Below are 24,380 nucleotides of genomic sequence, written 5' to 3' on the forward strand. Positions count from 1 at the left end.
CATTTGGAAGCAAAGCCACGCGATTAATTAAGTTTATGTTACTATGAATGATCACAAAACATGTAGTCCAAAGATGTTTTTTTATAATTAATATACACCTGTTGTTAGCCATTCAAATAGATTATCGTTTTACAACTTTACAAGTGTGTAATGGTTATTTATTTTGCTCCACTAATATCTAATCTGTGTTATTGTTCTGTTCTTTGATGGATGAGGAAACAGAAACATCTGCATTTAATTAGCTGGTGAGTACTTGGCGGTTCATTAGCAGGAAGTTTACACGATATTCAATCAAATGGTTGCGAAGAGGCTTGTATCTATGAGCAACATATTAGGCCTGTATGATCTGTAATCTGTCAAAAAGAAAAGTAAATCAGACAAAGCCACATGAATAACCACATGAGCTTGCTTTCAATGATTTTAAACAAGGTAGTCCCACGTCGAAGTGATATGTCTTTAGCTTGGAGCTATAAAACTTGATCATTCTCCAAAGTCTTCATTCTCATCCAAGCATAGCAAAATCATTCATCATTATAACATTCCAATCTACTTTCTCATCTTCGAAAAATTCTTTACTGATCTTATAGCCTTCAAAATGATTAGTACTAAGAAGCTTATCAAAATGGCAAGGAAATGGCAAAGATTAGCAGCTGCCGGAAGAAGGAGAATTTCTTGGTCAAGAGCAGTGGCTGAGAAGGGTCACTTTGTTGTTTATACAAGTGAAAATAAACGGTTTATGATTCCTTTGAATTATCTTAAGAGTGAGATGTTCATAGAGCTCTTAAAAATGGCAGAGGAAGAGTTTGGAGTAACAAGTTCAGGGCCAATTACGTTGCCTTGTGATTCAAATTTCATGGAGTACGCGATCTCTATGATCCAAAGACACGTTGCTGAGGAGTTGGAGCAGGCACTAATCATGTCCTTAGCCACTTGTAGATACTCTTCATTGTCAAATGACCACCAAGATCAGACTAATCAACAATTAGTTATCTGTAGTTTCTAGAAACTTCTCCTCAATCTTTTTGTAGATAACATATAGTTGTACAATTTTACTGAGATAGTTAATGAAATTTCTATGAAAGTTCCAATCATTTGGCCTTGTTATTTTAGCAGTGAACCCTTCTTAATATTTTCATGCTTCCTGGTATATACTGCAAGTAATTTACGGTTCCTGGAACAGAGGATTTTGCCTTTAGGCCTTGCCTGGACTTAGTATAATGATTAAGGGGTATCTCAGTTCCCGGTATTACCCTTAGTTCCTGTATTACAAGCTGAGATTTAATGTTGTCAGTTAGATACAGCACGCGGCTTTGCCATTTAGTTAACCGGACTATGACCAATCTATGTCCAAGGAATAATTATCAACTCTCAAAGACTTTAGGGTATCTTGGCAAAATCACAGGCTTTTAGTTGATTAAGCAACAATTTTTTCTTAAAATGTTTTTTATCTGATATGTTTAAAATCACTACTGCAATGACATCTCTGGTGCCTAGGAAAATCAAATTGTACATTGAAATAAAATTAATAATTGTTGTGTACGAAAGTAGTTTTGGACAAACGCGAAAGATTAGTGTGCAAAATTATATGGGACTCGGAGGGTGAGTATTCACCTATGTTATACCAAGAAATTGTTAGAAAGGAACCATATATGTATGCCTGATAAATATAGCATCATTTATGGTTGCCTAGTTTTTTGTTGGGTTAATATGTTCAACTTGAAACAAAAGCATTTGGAAATGATAAGCTATGATATAGGAAGTATGATTCTTAAACCTTTCAACATAGATTTAAAAAATCTGTAAGAAGCATGTACTGTATTTCTATGATCATTTTGCAGTTTGTATTGTGCCAAGAATTAGATTTAAGACAAGGGGAGAACATTCATATAAAGGCAAAATTGTTTGGTATAAATGATTGAATAACTTCTTTCATTAATTTTCCAAGTTTGTATAATCAAGGTATGTTCTATACAAGGGGAAACAAAATTGTAATCTAGAAACTGCAAATCAACAAATTTGAATTTGTTTGTTCTTGATGTTGATCATGTAACATCGGCGAGTATTTACAGCTTGCTAACGACATGATCAATGCCTTCTCTAAATCCTCAGCTACACGTCTTTGAATCATAGAGATCGCATACTCCATGAATTTTGAATCGCAAGGCAGTGTAATTGGCCCTGAACTTGTAACTCCATATTCTTCCTCGGCTATTCTAAGGAGCTCTATGAAAAGCTCGCTCTTGAGATAAGCTAAAGGAATGGTAAATCTTCTTCCATCAGTTGTGTAGACGACAAAGTGGCCTTTATCAGTTGGTGGTTTCGGCCAGGAGATCCTCTTCCTGCTGGCTGCTGCTATCTTTTGCCACTTTTTTGCCATCTTGAGGAGCTTCTTTGTACTAATCATTTTGAGTTTTAACTTTTTAGAGTTCAAGAAGAGATTTTTTTCGAAGATGAGGAAATTGATGAGTATGAGGAATTTAGCAATTGAGTTGGTTGGAAAATGTTGAGGAAATGAGCAAGTTTTATAGCTCCAAGCTAAAGACAGATCACTTCATTGGTGACAGCCTTGTTCTTATGAATTGGAAGCAAAGCCACGCGATTAGGTTTATGTTTCTTTGGATGATCCCAAAACATGTAGCCCACGTTTGTCTCTTGATAATAAACATAAACCTCTTCTAAGCCACTCGATTAGATTATTGAATCATAAATCCAATGGTTCTGCTTTTTCTTTTATCTAATATCTAATCTGCATAATTATGCTGTTTTCTGATGCAAATGGAAACTAAACATCTGCATTTAATTAGTTGGTATGTGCTTGGTAGTATGAAGGCAAGAAGTTTATCATTTGAGCTAATTTATCAGATAGATTGTTGAAGTGTAATGTCTTGTATCTTATCAAGCTACCCAGAATTTTTGCCTACTATCCAACATAAAAACAAGCTAACATGGAGTAGTGTTTGGATCATTAAATCTTTGTTGACAGATGTAGCTAAACTCGCCGTGTTCCATATGGTATAAGGTTGTTAAAATTGTGTGAATATTGGCTAAACAACTGGCACCATCATATATAGCCTTAACTTATCCAGTTATCCTAAGGAATGAAAGTCTGTACTGCAGGACGGATTTTCTGTACCATATACTTGAGGCGTACCACAAAGTACCTGATAAAATATAGTATTTTTCTGTATTGTTTAATACAGTAGAAAGATATCTGTTGATTTATCATCAGTTTTATAGGTGGATCACACATAACTCGTTTATCTAATTTAAGGGAGTGTTCTTTATTGTTGCGAGTTTTCAGTTTTCTGTTCTTTAGAAAACTAGTTTCTAGAAACCACTAGAGGTAGACAGGGAGTTTTTCATTTTCTGTTAGTTTTCAGAATCATCAAAACTTCAAAAGTTATGCTACTGTATATGAAATATGACTGCAGTAGTAAATTACCATTTGTATGCTCATGAAATGAAATAAATATACTTCGATTTGATTTATCTATGAACTTTTTCTTGAATTTACAATGATTTCTAGTACATAATTCATACAAGTTAAAAAAAAAGTTGTCAGACAGCTACATTTTCACAAATTTTGATGATTAAGATCCTTGATATAATCCCAAAGATGAGCAGCAGAAATCAGCTAAGGAAAGGAGCGCGTCTTTAAGATCAACAAATGCATGGTTTCTAACAATAAACATTGCATACTCCATGAAAACTGAATCACAAGGTAGAGTGATGGGTCCATCACTAGGCACCCCAAACTCTTCTTCTGCCATCCGAAATAGCTCTCTAAACACCTCGCTCTTCAGATATGACAAGGGGATCATAAACCGTTTTCCATCAATAGTATACGCGACAAAATGACCTTTTTCAGCCACTGCTCTTTTAGGCCATGTAACTCTTCCCTTAGGTGCAGCCTTATTTTGCCACTTTCTTGTCAACTTGAACAATTTCTTGGTACTAATTACCATGATTTTAGCTTACTGAGGCAGAAAGAGAGGGAATTAAAATGCTTAAAAACACAAGAAAACAACGCGAAATAGTTTAAGTTATATACTACACTTATTTAGGTGATTGACCAAAGGACACTCATTTTGTACTTGACTTCTAAGAAGCTGATTTTTTGGAGCAAAAACATGTGGAATAATGTAGATATGTGAAGGTTTGCTTAGCATATGTTTCGAACTAAAACTACCAATAATGCAATGAAACAGCATTTTTTTCGTGCAAGTTTAGGCCTATATGTCTCCTATGTCTTTACAATAGCACGGCTGCACGAACAATATGTGGTTCATCAGAAAAGAATAGATAGAATTGGAAGAAGGAAATGTGCCCTTTATTTCTGTATCATTGTGTTCATGTCATTTGTGTGAAACAAAACAAACCCTTGCAGTAGAATTCTGCATTTTCTTCTGATAATGTTACAGCCTTACTTGTTTTTCATCCACTAATTAGGAGATCTTATATAATCCATACATTTGTAATTTGTATTATCAAATTGTAATTGATCCAAGTACTTCTACTCATCAATGAACCATTTTTGATAAATTTCATACATAGAATCAGAAGCGTTTTAATAAAGCTTATTTACTTGAGGATTAGAGAATATTTCCTTTATTAGGAATTCTATTATACTTGTAGTATTTTTATTAAATTAAAGTATAATCTTGTGGCCAAATTTTTATAAATCATGATCTACATTATTCCAGCTCCAAAAAATGAAGGTTTGCTTAACATATGCTTAACATTTTTTTTCCAGCTAGATATGTGAAGGTTTGCTTAGCATATGCTTAACATTTATTAACCGATTTACTCGTGAATTGTTAATAAATTCCTAGATTAACACTAAAAAAAGGAAGTATATTAAAGGGCTGCATATAGCATTACACTGTAAAAATATTTGTAAGTTGTAATTAGAGCTATCAAAAGTTGACCCGATCCGAAATACCGACTCAAACCCGATTATTAACCGACCCATCTGAACCCGAAAAAATGGTGACCCAAACCCGACCTGAAACCAATCCTAGACCCGAATTGACCCTAGTATGTGAGACCCGAACCCGAATATGAACTGTTCTGGAGATGACCCGACCTGAATGTAACCCGTAAATTATGGACCTGAACCAAACTCGACTTGAATCGAAATTGACCCAAACCCGTTTTAATCCGTCAAAACCCGAATTTAACCCGACTTGTTACTAATTTGACCTGAATTCAACCCGACCTGAAATCAACCCGACTTGTTATTGACCTAACCCAAATTCAACCCGACTTGTTATTAACCCAACCCGAATTTTACCAGACCTATTACTAACTCAACCCAAAAATTCAACCCGATCTGTTACTAACCCGACTTGAAATCAACACGACTTGTTATTGAGCCGACTTAAATTCAACCCAAATTGTTCCCGACCCGATTTCAAATCACCTTAAATGCAATTTAGACCACCTTTTTATTGTTGATCAAAGCATTTTGTCTAGGGAGACCAAGTCGGTTCAGGCCAGCAAAAGAAAGGAGCATCATCCTCAAATTTAAGAGTTAAATATAGTACATATTTGTTGTATGGTTAAATGAGATAATTATCTTCCTAAATTATAAACTAAATTCCCTAGTATATTGCCATATATATTATAGTCAAAGGAAATAATTAGCTTGATAAAAATGATAATTATTAATTTATAGTTAGTTGAACTAGAATATGACTTGACTTGGAAATGACCCCACCTTGACTTGAACATAACCCGACTTGACTCCGAGAATGACCCGACTTGGAAATGACCCAACCTGATTATAACCCGCAAGTTATTGACTTGAAATGAACCCGACTTGAAAATGACCCGACCTGATTATAACCCGCAAATTATTGACTTGAACCGAACCCGACTCAAACCCGAGAATGACCCGACCTAATTCTAACCCGAAAATTATTGAATTGAACCGAACCCGACTCGAACCCGAGAATTACCCTAACATGTTTTAACCCGTGAAAACCCGAATTAAACCCGACCTATTGTTCACCCGACCCGAATGTAACCAAACCTGTTATTAACCCAACCTAAACCCAACCCAAACCCGATAAGAAGTATAACACGACGTGACACGAATCAAGCATGACCCAACCCAAACCCGACGTGCATAGGTTATGGAATCAATTCGAATTGACCCGAACCAAACCCAACCAGTTTACCCGAATTGACAGCTCTACCCGAAACATCCAAAATTTCTCAAAAAGCGTGGATTTTAGCCTTCAAATTTGGAATTTTTTGACTTGTTTTCACCCATAAATAAAAATTGCCGAAATGTTTACAATGGTCCCTAATACTCTTTGGGAGTCCAATTGGCTGGGTAGAACCATCCAATTTGCCTTTAAACGACCAATTTACCGGTTTACAACTTGCACCGATTTCATTAACTCAAGCTTACCATGAACATTAATGACAACAAATAGTGATCATATATGGTTCCAAAGAACATTATATGACTCCGAGATGTATTCCCTAGAATCTCAAGGCTTTTCGATACCGGGCCCCGAAATCTATAAAATTTCTCAAAAAGCATAGATATTAGACTTTAATATTGTAATTTTTAGACTTTTTTCGCCCGAAAATAATAATTGCCGAAATGTTTACCATGGTCCCTAATACCCCTCAGGAGTCCAATTGGGTGGGTGGAACCATCCGATTTGTCTTTAGACGGCCTATTTACCGGTTTATAACTTGCACAGATTTCATTAACTCAAGCCTGCCACGAACATTTATAACAACAAATAATGATCATATATGGTTCCAAACAACATTATATGACCCCGAGATGTATCCCCTACACTTTCAAGACTTTTCAACACCAGGCCCCGAATCCTCCAAAATTTCTCAAAAAGCGTGGATATTAGTCTTCAATTTTGGTATTTTTGACTTTTAATTTTTTCGCCCGAAAATAAAAATTGCCGAAATTTTTACCATGGTCCCTAATACCATCCGGGAGTCCCATTGGTTGGGTGGAACCATCCAATTTGTCTTTAAACAACCAATTTACCGGTTTACGAATTGCACCGATTTCAATAATTCAAGCCTACCACGAACATTTATGACAACAAATAATGATCATATATGGTTCCAAACAGCATTATATGACCCCGAGATGTATCCCCTAAAATTTCAAGACTTTTCGACACCGAGTCCCGAAACCTCCAAAATTTCTCAAAAAGCGTGGATATTAGTCTTCAATTTTGGAATTTTTTTACTTTTTTTCGCCCGGAAATAAAAATTGCCGAAATGATTTTCATGGTCCCTAATACCCTTTGGGAGTCTAATTGGGTTGGTAGAACCATTCAATTTGCCTTTAAACGGCCAATTTAATTACCGGTTTACAAATTGCACGGATTTCATTAACTCTAGCCTACTACGAACATTTATGTCAACATATAATGATCATTTATGGTTCCAAACGGCATTATATGACCCCGAGATGTATCCCCTAAAATATTAATACTTTTCAACACCGGGCCCCGAAACCTCCAAAATTTCTTAAAAAGCATGGATATAAGCCTTCAATTTTGAAATTTTTTGATTTTTTTTCGCCCTGAAAAAAAAAATTGCCGAAATGTTTACCATGGTCCCTAATACCCTCCGGGAGTCCAATTGGGTAGGTGGAACCATCTAATTTGCCTTTAAACGACCAAATTACCGGTTTACAACTTGCACCGATTTCATTAATTCAAGCCTAGCACGAACATTTATGACAACAAATAATGATCATATATGGTTCCAAACGGCATTATATGACCCCGAGATGTATCCCATAGAATTTCAAGACTTTTCAACACCGGGCCCGAAACCTCCAAAATTTCTCAAAAAGCGTGGATATAGCCTTCAATTTTGGAAGTTTTTGACTTTTTTTTCGCTCAGAAATAAAAATTACTGAAATGTTTACCATGGTCCCTAATATACTCCGGGAGTCCAATTGGGTGTGTGGAACCGTTCAATTGCTTTTAAACGGCCAATTTAATTAACTTGCACCGCACCCGACTTGAATCGAAATTGATCCAAACCCGTTTTAACCCGTCAAAAACCAAATTTAACCCAACTTGTTACGAACCTGACCTGAATTTAACCTATCTAGTTCCTAACCCGACCCGAATTTAACCCAACCTGATACAAACCGACCTGAAATCAACCCGACTTGTTATTGACCTAACCCAAATTCAACCCGACTTGTTATTGACCCGACCTGAATTTTACCCGACCCAAAAATTCAACCCGATTTGTTACTAACCCGACTAAAAAATAACACGACTTGTTATTGACCCGACCTAAATTCAACCCAAACTGTTCCTAACCCGATTTCAATCACCTTAAATGCAATTTAGACCGCCTTATTATTGTTGATCAAAGCATTTTGTCTTGGGAGACCAAGTCGGTCCAGGCAGCAAAAGAAAGGAGCATCATCCTCAAATTTAAGAGTTAAATATAGTATATATTTGTTGTATGGTCAAAGGAGATAATTATCTTCCTAAATTATAGACTATAGTTCCCTAGTATATTGCCATATACTTCGTATATTATAGTCAAAGGAAATAATTAGCTTGATAAAAATGATAATAAACTATTTATAGTTAGTTGAACCCGAATATGATCTGACTTGGAAATGACCTGACCTGATTATAACCTACAAATTATTGAATTGAACATAACCCGACTTGAATCCGAGAATGACCCGACTTGGAAATGACCCAACCTGATTATAACCCGCAAATTATTGACTTGAACCGAACCGGATTTGAACCCGAAAATGACCCGACCTGATTATAATCCTCAAATTATTGACTTGAACTGAACCCGACTCAAACTCGAGAATGACCCAACCTGATTCTAACCCGTAAATTATTGACTCGAACCGAACTCGACTCGAACCCGGGAATTACCCTAACCCGTTTTTTAAAAACCCGAATTAAATCCGACCTATTGTTCACTCGACTCGAATGTAACCTGACCCAAACCCGATAAGAAATATGACCCGACTCAAACATGACCCAACCCAAACCCGACCCGCATAGGTTATGGAATTAATCTTAGTTGACCCGACTTGAGTCGACCAGACCCACTCTTACCCGACCCGTTTACCCGAATTGATAGCTATAGGTGTAATTAGTGAACAAGTGGATTATATTCCATGAGTATGGGAGCTTATCTTCTCCCTCTCACTCAACTGTCTCTACCCAACTGTTAAAATTTGGGCATTGTTCAGCTCTCAAACTAGAGAGAGAAAGTAGAGAGAGAGGTAACAATGGCGAACCATGCGCTTCTACCCACTTCCAGCTTGGTCTCCAGGATCAAACCCACTATTCTCATTTCCCATGGTTAATTTTTTCTTTCTCTCTCTCAATTTCTTTGACTATAATGTCTGAATTTTTAATTTCTCTTGCTCTGCAAAATTAATTTTCATTTTAGTTTAAATTATTGCCAATTTACTGATTTATATTTGCAATTGAGAGAGAAGCATTAGTAATTCCATCCCAAAGACTGAATTTTGCCTAATTTTATGGTTTATTGTATGCTAATGTTATGGTTTATTGTACGAAGCTTAATTTTTCTACCGTTTTAGGGATACAAATTCTAGGTTAGCCCAATTTCTTGAATAAAGTGTCAAACTTTTTATTGAATTAAGGAAAGACATTGAATTCGATTAGTTTGAGGTTAAGAATGTTGTTGGCAAAAATATGTTTGATTTAGGGAAGTGTTTTGCTGGCTACCAACTTGGAATTAACTCACTAAGCAGCCCGAAACCAGGCTAGAGCCGGGTTCCGGTTTGGTGGTTCTGCTAGTTCAGCGCTTCAATGGACTAGGGGAAGGGCTAGACCCCAGTGATTGTGATTGCATTTCTAGTTTTTCCACATAAAACATTGTTTGCTATTGGCTTTTAATTTTTTCACCTTTAATGTTCATATAGTATTGTGTATTGTTTGTGTTTTTGCTTGCGCTATTCCTAATATTATTTTTTTCTCATAATAGATTGTAGAAATTATGCGAGTTTGATTGTAAAGACGCTAGGTTTACCGTACTCTAGTAGATTTACTCAAAGACATTCAAGTGTCAGACGTGCACGAGCTGCTAGAATTCTCACCAGAAGAGTATCAGGTTCTTGATTGTATGTTTTTCTGGCACCAATGCATGTAACTGTTCCTGAGTTTCCATTAATGAGTACATTAAACTTAATTATTCAGTTTTCAGCTTCTGCACAATCTTTGACTGAAGAAGTGGTGGAGGAAAAGCCTGTAGATGACCCCAATAGTGGGAATTCTATAAGACGGAGATTTCTTGAATTTTTTGCCGCCCGTGATCATAAGGTGCTCCCAAGTTCGTCTCTTGTGCCCGATGATCCTACTGTCCTCTTGACAATTGCAGGAATGCTTCAGTTCAAGCCCATTTTCTTGGGGCAGGTATTCTATTTTGCATCATTACCTTGCATTCTGAATTCAAAGGATCCATGAGGTTTAGCATGTAATTATTATGCTATCATCACTTCATATATTGCTGTATCATATTAACTTGATGGTATTTATACTTCCTCCATCACTACCTTAACGACTGTTCTTGTACTTGTTGTACCCTTCTAAAGATTTGTGGAGAAGATCAAGGGCATTATTGCATCTGTGCATGTCTTTTTTTATTTTGTATGGTATGAAATTGAGGAAGGTTTTCAGCCTAAAAAGAAATGTTTTCTTTGTATCAATCGTATCTCTTTCAATTGTGTAGACTAATAGTAAAGATGCTTTGAGATGTTCCTAAAAATAGAAATCTTGTTCTCAAACACCCATGAAATATTCATAGCTGTATATTTACATATATAATTAAGTTTCTCAAATCTTTTGTTATCATCATGGACTTACACTGGTTAGGTTCCTAGACGAGTGCCTCGAGCTACTACTGCTCAAAAGTGCATACGTACTAATGATGTGGAAAACGTTGGTCGAACAGCTCGCCATCATACGATGTTTATAATGTGTGGGAATTTCAGCTTTGGAGACTATTTTAAAAAAGATGCAATTGCATGGGCATGGGAGCTTTCAACCAAAGAGTAAGTTGAACTAACAACATCTGATGTTTATGAAGCTTACCGCTCAAACCAGGAATACGAATGCTTTTTATTATGGGAAGTATCTTTTTTGTGATATTCTCCCTCCATCTTAAATTTACAAGTGGCACACATTAAAGGAGAAATAGGGCAAAGTGATTTCTCTTGTGAAGAATCTACTAGTATATGGAAGTGAAAACATGTAAGAACAAAAACTGTGACAGTTAAGATTCATCTGATACTGGTGTAGAGTACCAACTTGTTTATAAATAGCTTCAAAGTTTAATAAGATCTATTCAATTTTTTGTTCTTATAATCTTATTAATGATACTCAACCTTTTCATGGAACCTGGAAAACTAAAATCGAGGATTTGATACTATTAAAGTGTCTTGTAACAGATTTGGTTTGCCAGCAGACAGATTATGGATTAGTGTTTATAAAGATGATGATGAAGCTTTTGCATTATGGCATGATGAGGTAAGCTGGTCCGAAAATTAACTTCTGTTTTTATATTTTCAATTTTAACAATTGTCTTCCGCACTCTTTACTTCTCTATCTTGCCTACTTCATAGTTCATATGTTTGTTAACATAACATGTAGCTGTAATCTTTTATATTATAATTTATATTTATAAATTTTAACTGTGTTGCAGCTGATTCTTCACTAAAGATCCATTTCTATGTATCTTCACTCTTCTAGACCCAATTCACTTTTATATTTTCACTTCAAAATCAGTAGTAGCATCCATCTGGATAGAGATGAATTGGACACACTTGCTCATCTGACCACTGATAGAAGTTTGGTTCAACTTTTCAAGTGTATCTTAAACAATTTAATGACCATTTAAAATCCTTGGATATAAAGACTTGATGAACTTGCCATTGCTCAGGTTGGTGTTCCTGTAGAGCGCATAAAGAGGATGGGTGAAGAAGATAACTTTTGGTCCAGTGGAGTGACTGGTCCCTGTGGTCCGTGTTCTGAAATTTATTATGATTTCCATCCTGAAAGAGGTTGTCTGGATGTTGTATGTATATCTTTACTTGTTTCTTTGCTCTAATTCATGCTCTTTTCGTCACTTTTTGTTGATGAAGATAAACCACATTCATGACAGATATTGTCTGTTGACTATGCTGTTCTATGCAGGATCTAGGAGATGATACAAGATTCCTTGAATTTTACAACTTGGTTTTCATGCAGTACAACAGGACAGAAGATGGATCGCTTGAGCCACTGAAACAAAAAAATATAGATACTGGTCTTGGTCTAGAAAGGTTGGCTTGTATACTTCAGAAGGTAAAGGCAGATCAATGACTTCTCTCCTATGAATGAAGTAGATTTGGTGGTTAGCAGCCTCCTTTTCTATAGAAAATGAAATATGTTTGCTAATCTGCTTTTAAAGCATGTAGTAGACATACACTACCATATGCCTATTTTTAGGGTGGTTATTACCTTGCATGGTTTTGAGTCATCTGTTCCCTGCAGGTTCCCAATAATTATGAAACAGACTTGATTTATCCAATAATAGAGAAGGCTTCAGAATTGGCGAATGTTTCCTATTCTGTTGCTGATGAATCCACGAAGACAAAACTTAAAGTAAGTGGTGGCTGTATGTGTTTGCAGAGGGAAAAAAAAAAATAAAAAAAATAAAAAAATAAAATAAAAAACAGTGATCCTTGTCCTTTAAAACTTGTTTTTCATCTGAAAGCTTGCTCATTTTTCAGATAATTGGAGATCATATGCGTGCTGTCGTATATCTTATATCAGACGGTGTTGTACCATCGAATATTGGAAGAGGTTATGTAGTACGTCGTCTTATTAGGAGAACTGTTCGTACAGGAAGATTGCTTGGCATAAAGGGTGATGGTAAAGGAAACCTTGAAGGAGCATTCTTGCCAGTTATAGCGCAGAAAGTTATAGACCTAAGCTATGAAATAGACCCAGATGTGAGGGGCCAGGCTCCTCGTATTCTTGAGGAGTTAAAAAGGGAAGAACTACGGTTTGTGCAGACATTGGAGAGAGGAGAAAAGTTACTTGACCAGAAATTAAAAGAAGCATTATCAAATGGCAGTACAAATGGATGTACACCTTGTTTATCTGGGAAAGATGCATTTCTTTTGTATGATACTTATGGATTTCCTGTGGAGATAACTGTAGAAGTTGCACAAGAGCTTGGTATCCAAGTAGAGATGAACGAATTTGATGTTGAAATGGAAAACCAAAGGCAGCAATCCCAGTCTGCTCATAATACAGTTAGACTTGCAGTTGGAAATGATGCAGATCTAGCAGAAACCATTCCAGAGACAGAATTTCTGGGGTATGAGACCCTTTCTGCAAGGGCAAAGGTGGAAGGCTTGCTGGTAAATGGAAGGCCTGTAGAGCAGATTAATGAAGGAAATGAAGTAGAAGTCTTGTTGGATAGAACTCCGTTTTATGCTGAATCAGGTGGCCAAATAGGAGACCACGGGTTTCTCTATGTCAGCAGTGCTGATAGTCAACCAAATGGTATTGTGCAGGTGAAAGATGTCCAGAAAATTTCTGGTAGCATATTTGTTCATAAGGGAATTATAACAGAGGGTGCTTTAGAGGTTGGGCAATTAGTGGAGGCTGCAGTTGATCCCAAACTCAGGCAGAGGGCTGAGGTATGTATTTCAGTCCGAGTAATGTTATTATATTTACATAGAAAGACATTGTTTAGAGGGCCCAGAGCAGGAAATGTGGTGATAGGAGAGTGAGTAATGGAGGATGAAGGGTGAGGATTATGTGCTGATAACTGAATTTTACCATAGTAAAATTGTGTCTTAAAACTTGCTTAACCATTTTGTTTTACCTTGCTTAACCCGTTGATGTAAAGTTTTTAATCTTAGTAAGGGTTTACGATTTGTCCAGGTTCATCATACTGCTACTCATTTGCTACAATCTGCTCTCAAGAAAGTCGTTGGGCAGGAGACATCACAAGCTGGTTCTTTGGTGGCCTTCGACCGTCTAAGGTTTGACTTCAACTTCCATCGACCAATTACAGACAATGAAATTCTTGAAATTGAAGGGCTCATTAATGAATGGATTGGGGATGCTACACTGCTTCAAACTAAAGTGATGGCACTAGATGATGCAAAAAGTGCTGGGGCTATTGCAATGTTTGGAGAAAAATATGGAGAACAGGTCAGATTCTATTCCCCCTTGTAATCAAAGTTTGTTTGGCTAGGTATTATGCAAAACTTTCAGAAGTAAATATTTGTGTATATTCGTGAAAGTGAAGTTTTGATATTTCCTCTGTTTCTCCCAATTGTATGTTTGAGGTGTAGAAATCTCAATATGCAAAAGAAAAAGGAAATGGCTTATGCATTTTTCTTGAACTATTTTGTGCCTAGGTACGTGTTGTAGAAGTCCCTGGTGTATCCTTGGAACTCTGTGGTGGCACTCATGTGAGCAACACGTCTGAAATACGTGGCTTCAAAATAATCTCAGAACAGGCAGTTGCATCTGGCATTCGACGTATTGAAGCTGTTGCTGGCGATGCCTTCATTGAATACATCTTAACCAGGGACAACTATATGAAGAATTTATGTTCTACCCTCAAAGTACGTTTACTGATCTTTACTGCAAAATTTTAAAATCCATAGTTCATTTGCTTCTTTATTGCTTCGACTTGGAAAATTTGCTCAATTTTCAAGTCCAGAAATTTTCTGAAGTATGTGACTATGTGTTTCCTTAATATAAGGAATTTTTTTCCTTTTGACTTGGAAAGGCCAAATTGTGGGTCTGTAGATATCAGTTGCACTCACATTACTCCTATTACATGAACCAGTATTATCATAAACATGTGCCGTTATGGACTTATGGCTAGTTGGCTACTCTTGTATGAATGTTGTCTATGGCATGGTCTAATCCAACTCTTCTGTAAATGATTCCTCAGCCAAGCAAGGTTTGGTCTAGTGTCGGGTTTGTTCCTAATGACCTTGTAATAAAGGAATCAAACCCCAACAGAGACACTTTGGTGGTGGAGTTCCTTTACCTCACTGCACCCCCAAAAGTCTGGGGGCAAAAAGAAATAAATATAAAAGTTGATCCTGTTATTTCTGAATATTTACTCAAATTGTTAGCATTTGGTTAATGAAGGTCAAAGCCGAAGAAGTTACACCAAGGGTAGAAGCCCTGTTAGAAGAGTTGCGACAGACAAGAAACGAAGTCTCAGCTGCTCGTGCAAAAGCTGCTGTATATAAAGCATCAGCCATCCTTGATAAAGCCTTTACTGTAGGGGACTCCCAGATTGTCAGGTACAGAGTACATCACATAGTTCCAGTTTACCAGAATTAATTCATAAAACTTCATCAGGATTATTTTGATCACAACTTCATGTTTCTCCTCATGCTAAATACAGGGTAATTGTCGAGTCTATGGATGACACAGATGCTGATTCACTCAAGAGTGCGGCTGAGTTTTTGATAGAACATATGGAAGATCCTGCAGCTGTGATCTTGGGATCTTCTCCTGGTGCAGGAAAGGTCAGTTTAATTGCTGCATTTACACCAGGAGTTGTTAATTTGGGGATTCAAGCTGGGAAATTCATTGGACCTATTGCCAAGTTATGCGGTGGAGGTGGTGGTGGAAGACCTAATTTCGCACAAGCTGGCGGAAGGAAGCCTGAGAATTTATCAGCTGCTCTCGATAAAGCACGGGATGAAATTATTTCTGTTCTCTCAGAGAAAGCAAGCTGAGGCAGAAAGCTACTCCATTGTTTATATTTTTTGGCTTTAAAAAAAAAAAAAAAAGAAAGGGATACAAATCATACATATGAGTGCTAGTATATTGATTGCAAATATGTATAGCAAAAATAATCTTTCAAAAGTGAGAAATAGAACTTCATTTTTATGTGGATTTTGAGATCTTGGACCTTTTCTTTATCTGTTTAGGATACCAGTATAGGGAGTACCCGATACTATAGTTCATAGTTCTTACTAAGGTAGACTAATTTGAGACTGTCAAGTACTCACGTGTAGCTATTCCGCCCAAGCGTCGGTGATCAATGGTAATTAATGAAGAAGAATCCTTTCAAGTAACAAATTAATAATAGATTCAATTTGAAATGATCGTAATCGTGTTCCAGTCAATCTAATGTGGATCATGTGCCAAATATTAATTCACAGTAGATGTACCCATGTACCATACTATCGCAAAAATAGGGTACGGACTCTACGGAAGAAAGGAGTATAGACCAAGAAAACTAACACATAAATATACTTTAGACATTACAGATTACACACATTGCCCACATGCATCATGCATACCCATTAATGGTATGAACTTAGGCAATGCAATCAAAGGCCCATTGTTTTAAATACTAATCTATACTTAGTATTTAAAAAAAAAACCAAAAAAGACATATGTCATCATTCTATTACACTTCCCTATCATCTTCTTCAACTCAATATGCCACATGTCGTTTTAAATTTTTTATTGTTCTTAACTCTTTCATTAAACACTTTATCTTCATCTCCCCTCTTTAATTCAACCTTTTTATTTTCTCTCTTTGATTTTAGTCCCTCCATCTTCTTTCTATTAAGTCTCATTTTAAATTAAAGTCCCAAATTTTTTATCTCTTTATTTATGTTATCAGTTACATATTACACTCATAATTATTTATCGGTATTTCCTCACTCATCTCTCAATGCAATTTTCTATGAACAAGCCGTGCATTGCACGGGCCAAAAGGCTAGTTAGTTTTAAATCACTTGCATGTTACCATGCTTAAATCACTTACTTATACTACTTAATCATGTAATCATGCTTTAAGCAATTAAGTTGGTGATTAATTTTCCCGCGCTTTGCGTATTTTGTTTGTATTTGTCCAGCTAAAGAATGTGCACTATATAACAAGCATCATCACCACCCTAATTACAATATCTCACTAACAAATCTGTGTATATGAAAATGGGTGTTTTACTCTGTTTCTTCTTCCTCTTCTTTTCATCTGCTTCTGCTACTTGTAAACAATGTGTCTTCTCAAAAGCTGCTTTCTTTGCTAGCTCTAAGGGTCTTTCAGGTAATTTTCTCTTCATTATCTTAAATCCTAATGCTTACTCTGTTAGTCTTTTTTTAGTTGTCTCGTTTTGACTTTTTGAAATAATTATTCATCCACACATACTCATACCCTGGTAGTCTTTGTATTTTGAAAATGTTAGATAATATGTTTATATTATCTTGTTAATATTCTGTAAAATATATCTTTGTGTAATTTAGGTTATCTCATGATTATGTTGTAAATCCTATATATATTCAATTAATGAGAAAGCCTCCATAGCCGTCCACCTCTCAGCCGCACACCACCTCCTTCAATGGCCGGTGAAGACAACATCACCCCACCTCCTCCTCCCCCTCCTTCCAAGCAAACCCCCTTCCATCCTGCTTTTGTAGGACATAACATCAAACAACTTATCAACGTGACCCTTGATCATGATGATGCACAATATGCTACATGGGTTGAACTTTTTCAAATTCAAGCTTGTGCCTTTAACGTGACTGATCACATTGATGCGAAGGTTTCTCGTCCCACGGACGTTGATGATGACACATGGAAGAGACTTGATGCAATTGTGAAGCAATGGATCTATAGCACCATCTCCAAGGACCTTGTTAACACAATCATGAAACCGGGTGCCACGGCTCTTGCGTTATGGACCCGTCTTGAGGAAGTATTTCATGACAACAAGCATACTAGGGCCGTTTACTTGGAAGAGCAGTTCTCCACCATCAAGCTTGAAAATTTTGCAAACATGGCCGAATATTGCAAAGAAATCAAACTCCTTGCCGATCAATTATCCAACGTTGATTGCCCGGTTTCGGATCGCAAGATGGTGATGCAACTAATCGCGGGACTCACCGAGGGTGAATATGACACCGTAGCCGCTATTGTTTCCCAATCCGAGCCAACACCGAGTTTTAACAAAGCTCGATCAATGTTCTTGTTGGAAGAAACCCGAAAGAATAAACAACGGGAAAATGGGCAACACGCTCTTGTTGCTCAATCCTCATCTACAGTCAACACCCAATCACCATCCCAGCAGTCGTCGGATTCATCTCGCGGCGGGGGTCGAGGCCGTGGTTCTTCTGGGAAAAGCAAAGGGAACAACTTCAAGGGCAAGGGCCGTGGAAAGCAAAATAACACCAAGCAGCAGCAATCCACGACCCAGCAGCATTCTGGGCCTAATTCTACGGTCCAATTCCAACAGCCTGCACCGCAGTGGGGGGCCCAGCCCACCTGGCAGCAGCAGCCTGGGTATGGGCAGTGGGCTTCACCACCCTGCCCATATCCAACTGGGCCAGCCCAGCAGTACCGTGGGTCCAGTCAGCCCACTCCCTCAATTTTGGGAGCACGTCCAGCCCAACAACAGCAGCAGGCCTACTATGCAGCCCCGACCCACTCCGGCTATGGTCCCCTCATGTCACCGACAGATTTGGGTCAAGCCTACAGTTCAATGAGTCTCCAAGCTCCGGACAATGGATGGTACATGGACACGGGTGCAACTTCTCATATGACTCGTGACTCGGGTAATCTCTCTAAATTGTTTAATTTGAGCACTCCTCAATTTATTTTAGTTGGTGATGGCAAACGTATTCCAATTCATGGCTATGGCACTACTACCACTCCCTCACCTAATCCTCCTTTTCACCTCAAAAATGTCTTACATGTTCCTAATATTATCAAGAATTTAATTTCTGTTAGGAAATTTGCCTGTGATAATTCTGTGTCTGTTGAGTTTGACCCTCTCGGTTTTTCTGTGAAGGACCTTCATTCGGGGACAACTCTAGCGAGGTGCAATAGTGTGGGGGACCTCTATCCTTTTTCCAACTCTTCCGCATCAAATGACATTAGTCAACTCTCTCTAGCTGCTATTTCTCCTTCAACTTGGCATCATAGACTTGGACACCCCGGCGAACCAGTTTTTGATTTTCTTAGGAAAAACAATTTAATTCGTTGTAATAAGAGAAATAATTCTCAATTTTGCTATTCTTGTCCTTTGGGTAAACATGTACGACTTCCCTTTAAGTCCTCTACTTCCGTTACTTTTTCACCATTTGACATTATTCATATGGATTTATGGACATCTTCTATTCCTAGCAAATTGGGTCACAAATACTATTTAATTTTGCTTGATGATTTCTCACATTTTATTTGGGTGTTTCCGTTGAAATATAAATCACAAGTCTATAATATTCTTGTCAATTTTCGAGCATATATTAAAACCCAATTCGAAAAGGACATTAAAACTTTTCAAAGTGACAATGGCCGTGAATTTGATAATTCTCCTTTTCGTACTTTTTGTGCTAACAATGGCATGATCTTTCGCTTCTCTTGCCCAAACACTTCTTCCCAAAATGGCAAAGCCGAAAGAATTATACGCACAATTAACAATATGTCTCGAACCATTCTCTTTCATGCCTCCCTTCCACCTTCTTTTTGGGTTTATTCGGTGAATATGGTAGCATATATCCTTAACATTCTTCCCTCCACAACCATACAAAATAAAACACCAACCGAAATCTTATTTCGTCGAGTGCCCACATACGATCATCTTCGTATTTTTGGTTGTCTTTGCTACCCAAACCTTAGTGCCACCGCTCCTAATAAGCTTGCACCTAGGTCCACACCATGTGTTTTCTTGGGATTCCCTTCTAATCATCGGGGTTATTTGTGCTATGATTTATCGTTAAACAAAATAATTATTTCTCGTCATGTGACATTTTTTGAAGATCAATTCCCCTTCTCAAACCTTCAGCAATTTAAAGAAAATGATTATGAGTTTTTTGATTCGTGTGACAGTAACAATTTGCTATTGCAAACTCACTGCCAACCTTTCCAACACATAAATCCCACAAATCCCACTAACACACTTGGCCCACAACAAAATCCTACAAAACCCACTAATTCCCCAAATCCCACGGACTTACAGTCCACTCCGCAGGTGGGCCGCGGAATTCCTTCTCCAACCGCAAGCCACCTGCGGACCCCCCTGCCTAGCCCACAAATATCACCTCCTAGCCCACCTCACTCTCCTGTTTCACCTTCAATTCAATTCGGTACACTACCGAGCCCCACCCCGGTTAACTCTCCTCAATCTCGGCCTATCTCTCGGCCTTCCCATACTATGACCACACGTGCTAAAGACGGTATTTTTAAGCCGAACCCCAAATATCAAGCTCATATTACGGTTCCTTCTATTTCCCCACTTCCTAAAAATCCGAAATTAGCTATGCTTGACCATAATTGGAATGCCGCCATGAATGAGGAATTTAATGCTCTTACTAAACAGCGTACTTGGGACCTTGTTCCAAGACCGGAAGGGGTCAATATTATTCGTTGTATGTGGTTATTTAAACACAAATACAGGGAAAATGGTGATTTGGAGAGACACAAAGCAAGACTTGTTGTGAATGGCAAGTCTCAACAGGTTGGTGTGGATTGTGATGAGACTTTTAGTCCTGTGGTAAAACCGGCAACTATTCGTACTGTTTTGAGTATTGCTTTGGGTAGGGACTGGCCTATTCATCAATTAGATGTCAAAAATGCGTTTCTTCATGGTGACTTAAACGAGACCGTTTATATGCATCAACCACCGGGATTTGTAAATCCCGAGGCTCCCACACATGTTTGCCGGCTTAACAAATCTCTCTATGGTCTCAAACAAGCTCCTCGGGCTTGGTACCAAAGATTTGCTAACTATCTTTTGCAGATTGGTTTTGTTTGCAGCAAAAGTGATAATTCCCTCTTTATTTTGCGACATGGTGCTAATGTTGCATATCTCTTACTCTATGTTGATGACATCGTTCTTACAGCTTCCTCCGAACAACTCAAATGTGATATTATTGCTCTTCTTAAGTCCGAATTCTCCATGACTGATCTGGGGAAGTTGAGTTATTTTTTGGGGGTTTCTGTAACTAGAACAAAGGACTCCATGATCCTCTGTCAGAGTAAGTATGCTGAGGAAATTATTCACAGGGCGAAAATGGACAGTTGCAAGCCGGTTGTCACTCCAGTCGACACTAAGTCGAAACTTAGTGCTCATGATGGTGAGCTAATGAAGGATCCCTCTCTTTACAGGAGCCTTGCAGGTGCTCTACAGTACCTTACTTTTACCAGACCTGACATTGCTTATGCTGTCCAGCAGATCTGTCTGTTTATGCATGCTCCCAGGGAACCTCATTTTAACGCTCTTAAGCGTATTATTAGATATGTTAAAGGCACTTATGATCATGGTCTACATTTGTACCGTTCTGCACCTACGAGACTTACTTCGTACACAGATGCCGATTGGGCAGGATGCCCGGACACTCGACGCTCCACTTCAGGGTATTGTGTTTATTTAGGTGACAATCTGGTCTCTTGGTCAGCAAAACGACAAGCTACATTGTCCAAATCAAGTGCCGAAGCAGAATATAGAGGTGTCGCTAATGTTGTTTCTGAATTATGTTGGCTCCGAAACCTACTTCTTGAGTTACATTGCCCTATTCGACGGGCATCCTTGGTCTATTGTGATAATATCTCCGTTGTTTACTTATCTTCTAACCCGGTACAACACCAACGTACCAAACACATTGAGATGGATATTCATTTTGTACGCGATAAAGTCGCTCTTGGTGAGATCAAGGTCTTACATGTTCCGTCGTCATATCAGTATGCGGATATTTTCACAAAGGGGTTACCTCGCCAACCATTCCTAGATTTCAGAGACAGTCTCAGCATTCGACCTCCTCCCGCTTCGACTGCGGGGGTGTGTTAGATAATATGTTTATATTATCTTGTTAATATTCTGTAAAATATATCTTTGTGTAATTTAGGTTATCTCATGATTATGTTGTAAATCCTATATATATTCAATTAATGAGAAAGCCTCCACTAAGGAGAATTACACTATTCTACAGAAAATATACATCATTTAATTATTTTTGGCTTTATTAACAACAAACCAAAGGATAATTAGTAAAAAAAAATGAAGTGGTTAGCCTTTAATTTGTTGAAGTAATAATGCAGGTGGAGCTTGTGGGTATGGTCCTTATGCACTAGACTTTCATGGTGGACATGTTGCTGCTGCACTTCCTTCTATTTACAAGAAAGGTGAAGGCTGTGGTGCTTGCTTTCAGGTACCCCTTATTAGCTTGTTTTCGAGGCGATAATGATTTAATTTCAATTGATCATTGATGCTACAAGCACTCACTAGACTGACTGAGGTGTTGTGTTGAGCAGATAAGGTGCAACAACAGCGCGATTTGCAGTACAAAAGGCACAAAGATAGTTGTTACTGATGTTCATACTGATAAGACCAAATCTACACAATTCGTGCTAAGTAGCAGAGCTTTTAGGGCTATGGCTTTGCCTGGCAAGGACAGACAACTCTTACATGTTGGAATTGCAGATGTTGAATATAAGAGGTCATAATCGTTACTTCAGATTGCTTGAAGTTTTTTCCCTCCAATGATCACCTACTAATTTATTTATCTGCATTCATGTTTTACTTCATTTGTCGAGATTTAGTTCAAATTACATTATTAACATTATCTTTAATTTTAGTTGACTTAGGGCATGTTCTCATACGATTATTTTCAGTTCAGTTCAGCTCCTAATTTCCTTCTCTTATAAAATATTCATTTCATTTCAGCTCTAATAATTTCACTTCAGTTCAGCTGAGTTCAGTCAATGAAAACAGACCCTTAATATGCGTGTCAAATAAGTCAACTAGGATGAGGCAAAAAAAAGACCGTATTATAACACATTATGCCTCTAGTTGCTTAAGACTTGCTAACATATTGTGATCAATATGCAACAGGGTACCCTGTGTTTACAAAGGTCAAAACTTGGCGATTCGAGTGGAAGAGTTCAGCAAATTTCCTAACTATTTGGCAATCAAAGTCCTCTACCAAGGTGGTCAGACATCTATCTTAGGTGGTGATGTAGCCTCGGTAAGAAATTAAGCGTTACATATTCGGATAAAATCTTGAATTGCAAAAAATGTAGTCTCATCATATTATAACTAATTTTGTACTGTTTTTTGCTATACTTTGTGTATAGGTTGATAATCTAAGTAACTGGGTTTACCTGAGCCAAAACTATGGGGCGGTATGGGACACTGACAATGCTCCAAGTGGGAAACTGGTGTTCAGGTTCATCATCAACTCCGGCTTCGATTCCCGATACTTCTATACCAACGAAGGTGTCCTCCCTGCAAACTGGAAGCCTGGTGTGGTATACAACTCTAGTGTGCAAATCAGTGATATTGCTTCAGACGGTTGTGTTCCTTGTAAAACCTGGAAATGAATTGAGTATTGTTTGCATGTTGGAAGATTTGTATGTACTTATTAGCGTTACCAATTATCAAAATTGTAACAAAAAATCACCAAGTCGTAAGGCTGGCTAGATTTTTTAATCTCTCTCCAAATAGTATTTCTCTTCCTGTATTCTTATACAATGTATCTTAACTTATTGGTTGTGGACTTGTGGGCCGAAACTTCAAAAATTTCTCAAAAAACGTGAATATTAGCCTTTAATTTTGAATTTTTTTGACTTTTTTTCACCCGCAAATAAAAATTGTCGAAATGTTTGCCAAGGTCCCTAGTACCCTCCGGGAGTCTAATTGGCTGGGTAGAACCATCTAATTTGCCTTTAAACGACCAATTTATCAATTTACAACTTGTACCGATTTAATTAACTCAAGCTACCACGAACATTTATGACAACATATAGTGATCATATATGGATCCAAACGACATTATATGACCCCGAGATGTGTCCCCTAAAATCTCAATGCTTTTCGATACCAGGCCCCGAAACATTCGAATTTTCTCAAAAAGCGTGGATATTAGCCTTCAATTTTGAAATTTTTTGACTTTTTTTCGCCCGGATATAAAAATTGCCGAAATGTTTACCATGGTACCAAATACCATCCGGGAGTCCAATTGGGTGGGTGGAACCATCCAATTTGCCTTTAAACGACCAATTTACCAGTTTATAACTTACATCGATTTCATTAATTCAAGCCCACCACAAACATTTATGACAACAAATAATGATCATATATGGTTCCAAACAACATTATATGACCCCGAGATGTATTTCCTAGAATTTCAAGACTTTTCAACACCAGACCCCAAATATTCCCAAAATTTCTCAAAAAGCATAGATATGCCATCAATTTTGGAATTTTTTTACTTTTCTTTGCCCGGAAATAAAAATTGCCGAAATGTTACCATGGTCCCTAATATCCTCCGGGAGTCCAATTGGGTACGTGAAACCATCCTATTTGCCTTTAAATGACCAATTTACCG

The 24,380-nt window shown here is 37.6% G+C and overlaps 2 protein-coding genes and 3 pseudogenes across 4 annotated transcripts; 3 read left to right on the forward strand and 2 right to left on the reverse strand.

Annotated features, from left to right (window-relative positions):
* Nucleotides 1-622: 622 nt before the first annotated feature.
* Nucleotides 623-1,919, forward strand: LOC145558117 (auxin-responsive protein SAUR64 pseudogene; annotated as a pseudogene).
* Nucleotides 1,920-1,993: 74 nt separating this feature from the next.
* LOC145558118 (auxin-responsive protein SAUR66 pseudogene) lies at nucleotides 1,994-2,404 on the reverse strand (annotated as a pseudogene).
* A 1,186-nt stretch (nucleotides 2,405-3,590) lies between these two features.
* Nucleotides 3,591-3,965, reverse strand: LOC145558119 (auxin-responsive protein SAUR68 pseudogene; annotated as a pseudogene).
* A 5,225-nt stretch (nucleotides 3,966-9,190) lies between these two features.
* Nucleotides 9,191-15,941, forward strand: LOC145559131 (alanine--tRNA ligase, chloroplastic/mitochondrial-like). Of its 3 annotated transcripts, XM_081620550.1 has the most exons (13): nucleotides 9,191-9,350; nucleotides 10,003-10,128; nucleotides 10,222-10,430; nucleotides 10,890-11,068; nucleotides 11,465-11,543; nucleotides 11,956-12,090; nucleotides 12,210-12,359; nucleotides 12,549-12,659; nucleotides 12,788-13,705; nucleotides 13,953-14,225; nucleotides 14,435-14,644; nucleotides 15,183-15,340; nucleotides 15,445-15,941. In XM_081620550.1, exons 1-13 carry the CDS (start codon nucleotides 9,278-9,280, stop codon nucleotides 15,779-15,781), a joined length of 2,958 nt encoding a protein of 985 aa, XP_081476676.1. In that variant the 5' UTR covers nucleotides 9,191-9,277; the 3' UTR covers nucleotides 15,782-15,941. The 3 variants fall into 3 exon arrangements, with proteins under 3 accessions (XP_081476676.1, XP_081476678.1, XP_081476677.1); XM_081620552.1 differs by lacking the exon at nucleotides 9,191-9,350 and having other exon boundaries at nucleotides 10,002-10,138; XM_081620551.1 differs by lacking the exon at nucleotides 9,191-9,350 and having other exon boundaries at nucleotides 10,215-10,430.
* Nucleotides 15,942-16,994: 1,053 nt separating this feature from the next.
* Nucleotides 16,995-23,373, forward strand: LOC145560441 (expansin-like A2). Its single transcript, XM_081621695.1, has 5 exons — nucleotides 16,995-17,106; nucleotides 22,093-22,202; nucleotides 22,306-22,490; nucleotides 22,886-23,018; nucleotides 23,128-23,373. Exons 1-5 carry the CDS (start codon nucleotides 16,995-16,997, stop codon nucleotides 23,371-23,373), a joined length of 786 nt encoding a protein of 261 aa, XP_081477821.1.
* Nucleotides 23,374-24,380: the final 1,007 nt, after the last annotated feature.

The sequence above is a fragment of the Chenopodium album genome, chromosome 9, assembly GCF_948465745.1.
Source record: "Chenopodium album chromosome 9, dcCheAlbu1.1, whole genome shotgun sequence".
In the NCBI taxonomy this organism is placed as follows: Eukaryota; Viridiplantae; Streptophyta; class Magnoliopsida; order Caryophyllales; family Amaranthaceae; genus Chenopodium; species Chenopodium album.

Bases quoted from the DNA above. Each gene is read 5' to 3' on its own strand.
- LOC145559131 (XM_081620550.1), top strand. From the start codon at position 9,278: ATGGCGAACCATGCGCTTCTACCCACTTCCAGCTTGGTCTCCAGGATC. The intron at 11,544-11,955 runs GTAAGCTGGTCC...GCCATTGCTCAG, and splicing joins TTGCATTATGGCATGATGAG to GTTGGTGTTCCTGTAGAGCG. The intron at 15,341-15,444 runs GTACAGAGTACA...TGCTAAATACAG, and splicing joins GGGGACTCCCAGATTGTCAG to GGTAATTGTCGAGTCTATGG.
- LOC145560441 (XM_081621695.1), top strand. From the start codon at position 16,995: ATGGGTGTTTTACTCTGTTTCTTCTTCCTCTTCTTTTCATCTGCTTCT. The intron at 17,107-22,092 runs GTAATTTTCTCT...GTAATAATGCAG, and splicing joins TAGCTCTAAGGGTCTTTCAG to GTGGAGCTTGTGGGTATGGT. The intron at 23,019-23,127 runs GTAAGAAATTAA...CTTTGTGTATAG, and splicing joins TAGGTGGTGATGTAGCCTCG to GTTGATAATCTAAGTAACTG.